Consider the following 13315-nt stretch of genomic DNA (forward strand, 5'->3'; position numbering starts at 1 on the left):
TCAAAATCATTTGTACGCCTGTGCATTAGCCACAGCCGTTTTCAACATCACAATATTATTCATATACAGGGTGACTTATTTGTGAATAGCATATGCATTAGATACAGTCTGTATAATGGATGTATGATTAGCAACAAAATCCGATCGGTACGGAATGAAATACCATAACTGACTTAAAGCATATGTAGATTATGTATATTATCCCTAGAGAACTCGGGTACTTAATTACGAAAACATTTATTATTAATAATTATACAATAATTGAAGCTACACAAAACCATGAGCTACGTCAATGTTGTGTTGCAGTTCACTTTTCCGCTTTGCTAAATCTTTGTATGCCTTAACCGCGAGCTCTAAAGAACCCTTCTTTTGTGCAATCTCTTGAATGTACCAATTCAAACCGTTCAAACCATGCAAGTCTGTTACGTTAATTTGAAAATCGTGTATTTTTCCAAATAAATTCAGTAGATGATTGACCTCCTCGATATGGGCGGTCTCTATTAACTCCAGCATCAAGTTATCAATATTCTTAAACCAAGTTACATAAAAAACAAACGGTCCGAAATGTCTAGTCGATCGTAATTTATCAAAGCCGTTGTTATCATTCATGTGCTGATACGTAATGCTAGTAACACGCTGATAGTCGTTATGATCGGGTTCAAATTGAATACAAGCTCGATTTAATATGAATTCGTATTCACCTCGTTCCAATAAACTTTCAAAGTAGCTATCGTAAAACATTTTGGGAACCTACAAGTGAAAGATCGCAAAATGTCAACGAAGAAAGTGCATACCTTTAATTTACGATACGGTTTGGGAAAGTAAACTTGATTCATGCGATCCCTTTCGTCCCAATTTGCATTGCGCAACGTACCGTTTGGTTCCCGTACAACTATTAAACGATCTCGATCCTTCAAGCCGAACGTAATATCGGTGAACACGACGTTTGTGCTCTCCAAGCCTTTCAGGGGAGCATCGTGTGCATACACGCGATCGATTGACGTTCGAATCCGCACGACTGGAGGCATGTGGAGTATGTTTTCATCCGCACGCCTCTTAGCTTCCGAGATTGATTCTTGTAATTGCTCGTCGGTCATAAATTTATATACGGGAAATTCCGAATTCCCATCGCCCAATTTCCGTTTCTTATACACCTTTTTAATGTCCACCCTGGTGAGTGATTTTAAAAGTGATTGAACGTCCTTACGAAAAAATACAGGGGCTGGATCACGTTCTCCATCTAAAATTTTCAAAATTAAAATTTTTTATAGGCTATGTTTAATTGTATACCGTAATACGAAGGTGTGTATCTGGATAAGGGGCAAATTATCTGTAAATATCCCTTTCTTGAAATATTGCTTTGTTTTAATAGCTGAGGTAAATTTTTTAAGAGACGCATAATTCAATATTTGAGGTTATTCATAGGGTGCGTTCAGCAAGGACAATGTATATACATGGTGTTACACAGAAATATGTAAAAAAAAAATGTGGGTTGTACAGGGAATCAAAACAAAAACTTTTCCAAATAAACCTAGAGTCCAATGTGTTACTTTTAGGTGGTGGAAGACTGGTGGGAGGTTTTCGGGTATCATACCCTAAGATTTCGCAAACATTTGTTCAAAATTACTACCACGAAAGTGCGCATACCTAAATGGGGGTGCGATAAAAATTCCGACACGATATTTGGTATCTGTGAGGGATCTAATTCTGCATGTGGTCAATTGAAAATGTCGCGGGCTATGAAATGAAATTTCAAATTTGGGCGTGAAACCCTTATCAAATGTGCCGCTTCAAGTCATAAAAAGAATCTCATCATTTGTCCCTATAAAGGAATTCACTCCTAGAATCACTTGATGCCAATAGAGCACACCAGTACACAATTATCCACTTCTACAAACTAAAAAAAAATGTAATTCAATTAATTCTGAATGACCCCATTATATTTTCAAAATGGCTCAACCCGATGATCAACAAAGGTGGTCAGGTATTGCTCAAAGACATTTACATCTTCTGTTTATATTTGAAGTATGACTTCAGTAACATTTTCCTTCAAAAGAGGAATACATAGGTACAGTAGAAAGAAGACCATAAAAAATGCAATTACCACCATAAATAAAGAAAGACATGTCTACTTTAAGAAGTTACAAATTTGACAAATTGGATCTATAAAAAAAAAAGGTAGCAGCAGCACGAAGCGTACTAGGAGATTAAACAAAATACATTGGGGTACCTTTTACAATCTCAGTCTTGATTGCCAATAACCTTTGAGCACGTGCCAAGTCGTTCATATCAATGCGCTGATTTTCACAGTAAACTTTAGCACGCGCCGCCGCCAAATGGGCATAATAAGTTGGTGCCGGATAACTAACAGATCGCGTACAGCGCGCAAATAAATGGCATAAATGATATGTAAGTTCCTCCAACTCGTCCTCTTGCATGTCATTGTCGTCCCATAGCTTTCTGTATTTCGTTGGTCTTGCGACGCCCTGAATACTTGCGTGCGAAACTAAGTAAAAATCTAAGGCCGTCGGATGGGTAATTTCGGTGTCGACGACTGTACCTGCGGGCACATTAAAATTTCTATCTTCGCTGTCCCTTTGGCTCATGGGGAAAAATCGGGTGTGGTGCCGCTTTTGAACGACCAAAAACGTTAGCTGAGGCTTATAGTTTCCGGTGGGATCCACCATCGCGCATCCTCGACGAACCGCCTGGACTTCGGAGTTAACGACAATTTCAAATTGACCTTCCGACACACCGTCACGGAAGAATATAATTCGCTTCGGTTTTATGTTGTTGGTCTTTTCAAAGTAGGTCAAGTGTTCTTTAACTATGTTTGCTAAATCGGTGATTATTTCTTGCGTAGATTGCTGTAATCGACAGGTAATGTTGTACTTGAAGGCGTAACGATCGTGAGATGCTGTAACGGCAGCTACGCTTGGTACACTTCCTCTACTCTCGGGACTGGGATGTGTGACATCAGCACCCATGATCATACAAGGTTCCTTCAAACACCGAGGAGTCTCGTAAAGTGTGTGATTCAATCCGTTTAATTTCGCGTTGACTTTCAGAAGAATGTTTCCGACAGTTGACGGTTTTGGTCTACAATACAAATGGCAGTGACCGGTTTGAGAAATATTCCTTACCTGAACACATTTTTCCCTTTCACACATTGGGTCATAACGCCGACGCTGATTTCGGCAGCTTGTTTAACATAATTGTAAATCTCTTTTTGGTCAGGTATTACAACTAATATCAGTTGCTGATCTTTAAGCTCTTTGAACTTAGCTTCTATGGTATCCTTCTCTCTGTAACGTTGTGTGCGTACAGTCAAAATTTTTGGAGGCGCAATGGTCATACCCAAAGGTCTTCTTCCTTGGTCGATCATCTGAAAAAATGCAGTTTCAATCAAAACTTTCAAATAAAAACAGTTGTGTGGATTACCAATTACTTTAGAAATATGACTTTATCTTGACCAGTGTAAGGTACAAAACAGGTAAAAAGGTTTTTGCCCTAAGGCAAGTAACTCATTTGGCATGCATTGATCAGTACTTCCCAAAAGGCAATAGCTATGTGCGCTATGTTTTAAAGGGTTTTCTTTACTAGAGACATCTATAGGTAAAATTTCAAAGAAATATCTCCATAAATAAGAAAATTGATATTTCGCAGTCTGCGCATGCGCAACATTAATCGTTGAGCTGGTTTTACATCAACAATAACTTGATCAATTTCTTGTCGGATTAGCACAATTTCTATTTTTCTGCCAATCTTACGCCAATTCAGTAGTACCAACTACCATCAACCAACATAAATAATAAAATCAAGATGTTTTCATTATTTTTATTTTTCTATTCCGTAAAGACAGAGGGAAACATTTTTACACTTTTCACTTTTTTTCTACACAATTAAAAAAAATGACAACCTAACCTTAAAATAATTAAAGGTTGGTGAGATTGTACGATGACTTTAAAACAACAAGAAATTGATCAAGTTAAAAGCGGTGTAAAACCAAGGAACTTGAGCAAGAAATTGTTCAATAAATTGACAAATAACTTCAAATTGTGGATGTAAAACTAACTTTAAAGATTTTTCTTGGCTCAGATGCCATTGCTATAAGCTACCCAATTCAAAAAGAACGAAATAAATATATTGAAAATCGACTGAAAAAAATTCAAAGGACTGTAACTTTTGATCTAGTAGTCCGATCTTGGAACTGTTTGAAATTATGGATTCTACAGGCCACATTCTATAAGAAAATATTTTTTTCCGGTCGATCTAGTAGTCCGATCTTGGAACTGTGTGCGCCATCTCCATGGCAATTATAGTTTTAGAAGTCTAGTTGAGATGTCGCCACGTACGCAACTTCTTTGTAAATTTCATTTGAATTTATGCGATTAACAGCAACGTCGCACTTATTATTCCTTAAAAGGCAGTTCAAAATTTACCGAGTCTTGCAAGATCGTGTAGAGCAATTGTAGTTTAAAGGCCTGGTGAAAAATGCGCGAAAAATATGCAGATTTTTAGAATCTACTGTTAATCAATTGTCAAATACAGTATTTCCCAAACTATGGGTCGCGGCCCACCTAGCGAATATTGAATGGGCCCTAATGAACGCCTAAATGAATTTAAAAAATAGGAAGAAGTGAAAAATTCAATATTTCATTCAGCTATTTATAATTTCCAAAAATGTAAATAAACTCAAGTTACAGAAAAAAGTGAATAAATAGCTGGTGGGTTCTAAGATTGCGATTTTTTTTTTAGATAGGTCCGAGCCCAGTCAACTTTGGGAACCACTGGTCTAATATGATCTCTGGGTTCGCTAGTAATGTACCGTTAGAGACACCAACCGAAAGAAGATTTTTTTTCTCAACTATACGAATTAGTTCATTTTCAAGTGTATTTCACATTATTTTCTAAAAAATTCGGTAATAAATCCATTTAGCAAAATCATGTTAAGCCATGGAAATTTTCAAAACAATTGAAATAGCTGGTGACACAGACCGAATGGGTCGCTCATTAAGTATTAAGTAAACATTTTTTATTATAAATACTTTATCCTCGGTGAAATACATTTTACAAAAAAATTAATGGCAGTTGTCATAAACTGAAATTGAACCGGTTTAACCGGATTGGTACAAATTACCATGGAAACAATTATGGCAATAATGGTTACCATAGCAACATCTACCAACTCGGTTAAACCGATTGAATTTTCAAAAACCCATTTAATTTCATCGAAATTGAACCACACTGTGTAGTTGCTAACGGAGTAAAACATACCATTTGGGCGAATTCCTGAAGTGCTGGCGGTTTTGTACGGTCATCAAGGCATACAATAGTCCAATTCTGTAGTTGATTCGATGTACAGAACTGGTCCGCTCGCCATACGCCTTTTTGTACGTTTACCGAATTACTGTGATACCGAATAGAAGGTGGTTGTAAAATTCTTGCCGGAACTTTTGTGAAGTCCGTATTTACGGATATTGAAAATTCTCTAGCGCAGGGATCACTGTTGTAATTCGCTCGCGCCACCGAATCCATAATTTTCTGTTTTCTAATTTGTGTAGAGGTGGCAGCGCTTCTTATCATGTTCGATGTTTGATTGGGAGTCATTTGCCGATTGGTAACCTACGCATTTCACTATAACATAACAATTTAAAGAGATACGCACTTACTTGATTAGGTTCAATGGTACAGAATTCCATTGGTAGCAGAATTCTCGGTTGCCGTTGTCTACTGCCGACCCACAAGCAAGGCAAATGCGGATAACGTAAAGGGACCTGTTTTACTTTAGCGAAATAATCTGCTACGGTCATTTCAACGTTCTGTTCATTTCTAAAACGTGCATCTTTGGCCGGACTGTCCAACTCATTGACTCTCATTATGCGCCTCGAGTTTGGTTGGTTTGGTATCATATACACAACCTTTAGCATCTTCATAAACCTATTCACTGCGTCATGATTCTGGTGAACCAATGGTTGTGTCAGTTGATAATAACTACCACACACTTCTTGAACCATGTCCAAGACATGCATCATTTTTGGAAACGCTTTGTGCGAAACATCTACATTTAAGAAAGGTTTCCAACCGAGCACAGCCGATTGGTAGACACCATTATACATTTCCATTCCTTCCCCCAGATCAATCATCCTGTTTGGTTGTGTGAAAAATGATCGCCCGACCGGTATACAATTCAAAGCCGGAGCATTTCTCAAAACAATGTCCAAGCACTGAATCGCTTCTTGAGGCGTGACCATGTGGATATTTGCACGTGCAGTAGACTGCAATAAATACACGCATACTGCATAAGTTACAGATAATTATTATTTATAGTTAATAGCAAAATCTGTTTTATGTCCTTTCATAAAAATTACTACAATATAACAATTTCAATTTGGTCAAAACAATTGCCTCCAGAAAACAAAAAACTACTGTAACAAAGACAATTTTGTAAAAACAAAAGAATGTGATATCAAATGTTGAACTATTATTATTGTTTATTAAGTGAATCGAATTATTTTTGACAAGTGAATGTTGTAAGACATGTCCAAGCCACCTATTTATGTTTTATATCGAGAAAATGTGAATGTACAGGGTGGCCAACTAAGAATGCGAGGTACTGTATCTGAGAATCTATCGGCTACGAGAAAAACCTGGAAAATATTTTTAAGTTTCTGCAATGGCCGCTAGGGGGCGTAACTGCAATCTGGAATCTAAAAAAATGATTTTTCTGTGAATTCCGCTATATTAACCTAACAAAAAAATGTCCGGTCTTTGAAGTTGACGATAACCTAAACCTTTTTTTGTTTGACAATTTTTCCTGTATCTCTAAAAATGAAGTGGTGGGGGGTATTCAAAGGTTTCCGTAAATAACACCCTGTATCTTCGAAACGCCTGATCCGATTTAAACAAACTCGGGTTAGTTCAAAAGAGCTATTCTTCAGCTACAAATATTATACTATTTGAAGTTTTGTTAGTTTCACATATCACCGCCTGAGGGCCTTTTTCGACATTCCGACAGAAATGGTTCGTTTTCTCAAAAAAATTAAATGCATTGGTTCGATTTGTTTTCATGAAAAAGTAGCTAAATGATGCCTAAACACGTTTGCGAAAACAGCATCTCGATATCTTGAGATATATATATATATATTTTTATATCGTGATGGCCAGCATTTCGAGCATTTACGGCGACATTAAAAGCTTCCTTTTTTAAATCGATCCACCTTAGGGCCACAAATTATATAATAAAAATAATTTCGGAAAAATTAGCTTAAAAAAATAAAATTTTGAGGGTATAAAACTTTCTTTGGCCTAAATTTTAGGTTAGGAACAAGATATCGAGATGCGGTTTTCGCGTGCTTGTTTAGGCATCATTTAGCTACTTTTTCATGAAAAAAAAATCGAACCAATGCATTTAATTTTTTTGAGAAAATTAACCATTTCTGGCGGAATGTCGAAAAAAGCCCTCAAGCGGCGATATGTGAAACTAACAAAACTTCAAATATTATAATATTTGTAGCAGAAGAATAACCCTTTTCAATTAACCGGAGTTTGTTAAAATCGGCTCAGTCGTTTCGAAGATAAAGAGTGTTCTTTACGGAAACCTTTGAATACCCCCCACCACTTCATTTTTAGAGATACGGGAAAAATGGTCAAACAAAAAAGGTTCAGATTATCGTCAACTTCAAAGACCGGACATTTTTTTGTTAGGTTAATATAGCGGAATTCGCAGAAAAATCACTTTTTTAGATTCCAGATTGCAGTTACGCCCCCTAGCGGCTATTGCAGAAACTTAAAAATATTTTCCAGGTTTTTCTCGTGGCCGTTTTAGTAATAAATTTTTTTACCGCAAGCCTCTACGATGGACAGATTCCCAGATACAGTACCTCGCATTCTTATTTGGCCACCCTGTACATTCAAGATGAAGAGGGATACGATAGCATTACTCAAATCTAATTCGTTTTGTCTAAATTGAATTAAACTCAATTAAATACGCAAATACGAGTGTGGTAATGCCAACTTAAACCGTGTTTGAAAAACATTACAAACTAAACGCAACACAGAAAAAATAAAGCTTCAAAGGAAAATAGACATAAACAGAATTAAAATATAAAAATGTTTACCCCAAAATAATCGGCTAAACATTGCAGATCCACTTCTGCTGCAAACTTCACTTTAACTTTATAAATTTTGGCCTGTTCATCGACATTAATTGTAACGTCTGCCGCAATCTCATGTCCGAAGGGTAGAGGAGACGAGCTGTACAAGTTCTTAACCCCGTCGAATGCTGGATAACGATTCGGATAATTGTCCCTACGAAATTGTTCCATAACCGCCCTCATCGACTTCTTAGGTTTGTCCGGCTCGATTGCGACATCGTAGTGAATCGCGGGCTTTAAATGTTTCAAAATTAGAGCCAAGTGATTGGTTTCGATGGTGATCTTTCGTCCCTTGGTACCTCCAGATTTCAGCTGCTTTCTCAGCGGCACGATAAAATCCGTAGGCGAACCCTCTTGACGCGCTTTCGTCTGCTTGCCGGCGTCGCCCGCTTGTGCCGATTTTGGCTGTTGTTTAGGGCCCTTGCCTTGCTGCTTTCCTTTGGGCGCACGATCGGGTTCTGCGGGAAAAGACTCCTGACTTGAAATTGATGTGACCGATTGTGCAGGAGTCAGTTGCTTTGCAGGAGAAGGAAGTCTTGCCTGGGAATCCCATGGACCTCTGGGTTGTTGTGTGGCAGGTGGAACCTGTTGGGGAGGAGGTGCTCCTTGTTGGGCCTGTTGAGGTGGATATCTGGATTGTGGAGGAAACTCACGTTGGTGTTGCTGCCCAACATCTTCTCTACCTCTGCCAGATTGAGACTCTTCTACAGACAGCTTGCCGAATTGTTTTTCAGGGGGGCCTCTACTATCCTTCGTCCACTCTTTATGATCTCTACCAGGTTTATTTTTTTGCTGATCGGCTGCTCTACCTCTACCACCTGAGGCGGCAGCTTGTGGTTGTCGTCCTGAACCATCACCTCGACCTCGACCGCCTGTCGCTGCAGGTTGAGGTTGTCTTTGAGGACCATCACCTTGACCGGCCTGTGGCGGTTGTTGATCTCTCCATTGACCTTGACCGCCTGTCGCCCTAGGTTGAGGTTGCCTTTGAGGACCATCCCCTCGACCGGATTGTGGCGGTTGTTGGTCTCTCCCTCGACCTTGACCGCCTGTCGCCGCAGGTTGAGGTTGTCTTTGAGGACCATCACCTTGACCGGCCTGTGGCGGTTGTTGATCTCTCCATTGACCTTGACCGCCTGTCGCCCTAGGTTGAGGTTGCCTTTGAGGACCATCCCCTCGACCGGCTTGTGGCGGTGGTTGGTCTCTCCATTGACCGCCCTGTGCCCCAGCAGCTGCTGCAGGTTGTGGTTGCCTTTCTGAAGCAGAACCAGTACCTCGACCGGAATGTGATGGCTGCTGTGGCTGTCTCTGTTGACCTCCTTGTGCTCCACCTGCAGGTGGTTGTTGAGATGAAGATGCAGTTGGCTGCTGTGCCTGGTCATCTTTTTTTTCTCCTTGGCCTCCTTTGGAAACTAAGAAAAATTATTACAGCTTTGCACGTCATGATCGTATATGATAGGGATAAGTTCAAGTTTAGCTGCATTCCCGAATCCTGGACAAACTGAACAGACCAATCACAGACAAGAATTGAACTGTCATTTGTCAGTTGTGACGTTTGTACCTACACAGCTGCTGTTGTTTATATTTTGTTTTGTTTGAATTTGTTTTTGCATTATGGATACGAAAATAAGAAATAGGGCAGTGACTGACGTCCAGAAAGAAAAAAATGTTTATTTTGCCTTGTGCATGATTGGTTCTTTATCCACTTGACAAATTAATATTCCACTGACAAAAGCCTCGGAAATTAAAGCTTTTCTCGCGTGGATAATGAACCTTAAGTCGATTTGAGACAATTTTTTTTCGGGGCAAAAAAAAAGGCAGTGTACAACCTTCCTTTTTTCCAAAAATCTACTGCACCAAAATTTCTCGGGAAAACACTTTTTCTTATTAATTTTGGGGCGTAGAATCCAAAACAATTCGTACTTTTTCGATCAGACTTCTCAATCAAAAGTTATAGACTAGAAACCAATTTGAAAAAAATTCAAAGGGCTGTAACTTTTGAACTAGTAGCCCAATCTTGGAACTGTTTGAAATTATGGATTCTACAGGCCACGTTCTATAAGAAAATTTTTTTTCCGGGTCGATCTGAGACAATTTTTTTTTGGGGCAAAAAAAAGGCAGTGTATAACCTTGACTGCACCAAAATTTCTCCGGAAAACACTTGGCACACTTGATAAATAGTGAAATCCGTCTGGGGCAAACAAAACATTTGGTGACTAGTATTCAATTGCGAAGATAAAAATTGCACTAGGGCCGACTGCCCTAATTAAAAATGCCAGTGGAAAAAACTTAATCCTATAAAGAATTGTTGAAATTCGTTGAGGTCTATTTGGTAACATCTGTAATTAAAATCGTAAAGAGGGGCGACTGTAAACGTCAAATTTATAAGGTGTGCCTGCTGGATACTTACATTTCTTTTTCCCCATTTCTCTACTTCTTTCTTGCTCTTGCTCACAATATAGTCGTCACAAAGTTACAACCAATTTACAATTAACAAAGATTTAAATGCAAAATTACCGAATGAAGCAATAATTACACAAAATGATGCAATACTTATAACATCAATCACAAATAAACTAGATGTATCAAATGCCCTCTTGATTATGATCTAAAAACAACATACGAGTCATGAGCAGTGTTGCCAAACATACAACGGGTACGTAAATATATACAGTGCGCTTGTGCTGAAATGTACAACGCGATCAAAAAAAAAGTTGCTGTCTAGCCACCTTGGGAATTTTTGTTTACATGAGCATTCATATTTAACTTGAACTTCCACAGGCGACTCGACGTCAGTCCTTTTTTGATCGCCCGTTACTACACATGAATCCTAACTGTTCTAACTTTCAAATTTATCGACCGATCTTACTGAAATTTTAACAGTAGCACCCTTTACTAAATGCAAGTCGATTCATTAAATTAAACATGTAAACTGATGCGTAAGAAGTAATTTTCTTAGAATAGTAGTCACGGATCAGCGCCCCTGCGTGAATTTGTTAATCAATTTCAGACTTGCACATTGTAACATCTATCAACTGTGCGAAATCAATCAAAAACAGCGTGCAAACTATACCGGGTGGTGACTTGAACAACGAATTTCAATAGTAATTTTGTCATTTCTGATTATTGCCTTCCCTAATTAGTTTAGAGATAAAGGCCTCCCCTCATCGTGTCTTAGACATGATGAATAGGTATAGACGTACATTTTCGATGTATTTATGTCTTCAGGATCGTCTGTCCATCTGTTTCTCAAACAACTAAAACATATGTTTCAAAATTTTGGAAAATTCCAAACGTTTCCTTTTTAAATTGATAATGAAGTACATGATAAAATAATTTCATAATTCTGTTTATCTTCAAATGCATATCACGATGTTATTGTCAACTTAGTAACAGGAGGGGGCGATGTAACTTGTGAACTTTTGTCCTCGTAGAACAGTATCAGTCAGACATTCACAATGGAAATAAACAAAGTGCTGATAACCGACGCCGTTGACCAAGCTTGCGTAAATCTCTTGAAGGAGAATGGTATTGATGTAAGCTGCAGGTATAATTTAACGAAGGAGGAGCTGTTGGAAGAGATTTCGGTAACGGTCTCCCGCGAGCGTAGCCAATTCATCATCGGTTGGTTTTCAGGATTATCATGGATTAATAGTGAGATCGGACACAAAAGTGACCGCAGCGGTTTTGGCGGCGGGTTTGAAGCTGAAGGTGGTGGGTAGAGCTGGTGCAGGTGTTGATAATATTGACGTGCAAGAGGCGACGAAGCGTCGCATTGCTGTGCTCAAGTGAGCCATTTAATTATTGCAGTTCAGAGATCACTAATCTTGTTATAGTACTCCTGGAGGAAATGCGGTCAGCGCCTGCGAGTTGACGTGCACGTTAATTACCACTTTGGCCAGAAACGTTGTGCAAGGGGCTGCGTCGTTGAAAGCGGGCCGCTGGGATCGTAAGCTTTACAGCGGGCACGAAATTTGTGGTAAAGTGTTAGGGATCATCGGTCTGGGTCGTATTGGGCGCGAAGTGGCAATTCGCATGCAAGCTTGGGGAATGAAGGTGAGTGACACTTTCCGATTCCGACTTGTAAGTCAGTTGTATTTTGCAGACTGTCGGCTATGATCCAATAGTGTCCGCCGAGGAAGCCAAAAAGTTTAATGTCCAATTTTTGGAGTTGGAAGAAATATGGCCAATTGTTGATTATATTACGGTCCACACACCCCTTATACCAGAAACGGCAAGTAAGTGCTGTTAGTCTTTGTTGCAAACTTTTAAACACTTATTCTCACGCAGAGATGATCAATTCAAAGGTATTGGCCAAATGCAAAAAAGGAGTCAAGATAATAAATGTCGCCAGAGGAGGTATAGTCGATGAAGAAGCACTCTTGAAAGCGATAGAAGATGGAAGGTGCGGCGGAGCGGGTATAGACGTATTTGAGCAAGAACCCCCTACGAGCCCCGTCACTTTGAAACTCATTCAAAATCCCAAAGTGGTGGCAACACCCCATTTGGGAGCGAGCACGTCCGAAGCCCAAGTTCGGGTTGCTGTCGAAGTCGCCGAACAATTTATTGCTTTGGCTAAACGAAACCCCAAATACACATCAACGGCTGGAGTTCTAAATCATTCTGTACTTCATTAAATAAATGTTTGTAACCGCAACGCAGATTAAAGTTTCAGACAGTTATAGTATCGGATGCATTCTTTTTCTACCATTAGCACACAACACTAAAAAACCGTTGATATCTCTAAAAAATAATTAAGTGGGTTCGTAAGGAGGTCATGTTCAGTTTTTTTTACCATATTTGAAGTACTGAAAGAATAAAAAATGTTGAATTTCAAGAGCAAAATTTAAAAAAACCTGAAAAAGGATTTGAAGCATTCGGAGATATTGGCAATCGTCTCTTATGCCCTCTGGGGTAGGGTTAAATCTTCCCCGATCCTACACGGGTATCTAACCGCGAAAAAGATAAAATTCCAAACTAATGATACATAAAAGTGAGTTATCTTAGGGACATCAGACGGACTTAAGAATTCGATTGATTAAAATTCAACTGAAAAATGGCGGCCGACGCTCGTGTGAATATACGAATCGCCATCGTATCGTTCAAAAATTCCATTTCTATTCTATTCTATCACAGACGTTATTCTATAGTCTCTCCCTGTA

General features: G+C 39.0%; 3 protein-coding genes across 4 annotated transcripts; 1 reads left to right on the top strand and 2 right to left on the bottom strand.

Moving 5' to 3' along the window:
- Positions 1-221: 221 nt before the first annotated feature.
- On the bottom strand, positions 222-1787 carry LOC116168199 (28S ribosomal protein S22, mitochondrial). Its single transcript, XM_031483896.1, has 3 exons — positions 1291-1787; positions 795-1240; positions 222-750 (listed from the first exon to the last, which is right to left on the bottom strand). Exons 1-3 carry the CDS (start codon positions 1397-1399, stop codon positions 268-270), a joined length of 1038 nt encoding a protein of 345 aa, XP_031339756.1. The 5' UTR covers positions 1400-1787; the 3' UTR covers positions 222-267.
- Positions 1788-1996: 209 nt separating this feature from the next.
- Positions 1997-10898, bottom strand: LOC116168136 (protein argonaute-2-like). 2 transcript variants are annotated; one of them, XM_031483816.1, is made up of 7 exons: positions 10564-10896; positions 9362-9565; positions 8121-9187; positions 5673-6278; positions 5278-5625; positions 3144-3385; positions 1997-3099 (listed from the first exon to the last, which is right to left on the bottom strand). In XM_031483816.1, exons 1-7 carry the CDS (start codon positions 10577-10579, stop codon positions 2208-2210), a joined length of 3375 nt encoding a protein of 1124 aa, XP_031339676.1. In that variant the 5' UTR covers positions 10580-10896; the 3' UTR covers positions 1997-2207. The 2 variants fall into 2 exon arrangements, with proteins under 2 accessions (XP_031339676.1, XP_031339668.1); XM_031483808.1 differs by having other exon boundaries at positions 8121-9565; positions 10564-10898.
- Positions 10899-11569: 671 nt separating this feature from the next.
- LOC116168215 (D-3-phosphoglycerate dehydrogenase) lies at positions 11570-12840 on the top strand. The gene is made up of 5 exons (XM_031483920.1): positions 11570-11740; positions 11790-11941; positions 11990-12209; positions 12259-12391; positions 12444-12840. Exons 1-5 carry the CDS (start codon positions 11612-11614, stop codon positions 12788-12790), a joined length of 981 nt encoding a protein of 326 aa, XP_031339780.1. The 5' UTR covers positions 11570-11611; the 3' UTR covers positions 12791-12840.
- Positions 12841-13315: the final 475 nt, after the last annotated feature.

The sequence above is a fragment of the Photinus pyralis genome, unplaced genomic scaffold (genome assembly GCF_008802855.1).
Source record: "Photinus pyralis isolate 1611_PpyrPB1 unplaced genomic scaffold, Ppyr1.3 Ppyr1.4_LG1, whole genome shotgun sequence".
In the NCBI taxonomy this organism is placed as follows: Eukaryota; Metazoa; Arthropoda; class Insecta; order Coleoptera; family Lampyridae; genus Photinus; species Photinus pyralis.

Bases quoted from the DNA above. Each gene is read 5' to 3' on its own strand.
- LOC116168136 (XM_031483808.1), bottom strand. The intron at 6,279-8,120 runs GTAAACATTTTT...TATTTATTGCAG, and splicing joins GTTTAGCCGATTATTTTGGG to TCTACTGCACGTGCAAATAT. The intron at 5,626-5,672 runs GTAAGTGCGTAT...TGAAATGCGTAG, and splicing joins GTACCATTGAACCTAATCAA to GTTACCAATCGGCAAATGAC.
- LOC116168199 (XM_031483896.1), bottom strand. From the start codon at position 1,399: ATGCGTCTCTTAAAAAATTTACCTCAGCTATTAAAACAAAGCAATATT. The intron at 1,241-1,290 runs GTATACAATTAA...TGAAAATTTTAG, and splicing joins ATACACACCTTCGTATTACG to ATGGAGAACGTGATCCAGCC. The intron at 751-794 runs GTATGCACTTTC...TTTCACTTGTAG, and splicing joins AACCGTATCGTAAATTAAAG to GTTCCCAAAATGTTTTACGA.
- LOC116168215 (XM_031483920.1), top strand. From the start codon at position 11,612: ATGGAAATAAACAAAGTGCTGATAACCGACGCCGTTGACCAAGCTTGC. The intron at 12,210-12,258 runs GTGAGTGACACT...TGTATTTTGCAG, and splicing joins TGCAAGCTTGGGGAATGAAG to ACTGTCGGCTATGATCCAAT. The intron at 12,392-12,443 runs GTAAGTGCTGTT...ATTCTCACGCAG, and splicing joins CCTTATACCAGAAACGGCAA to AGATGATCAATTCAAAGGTA.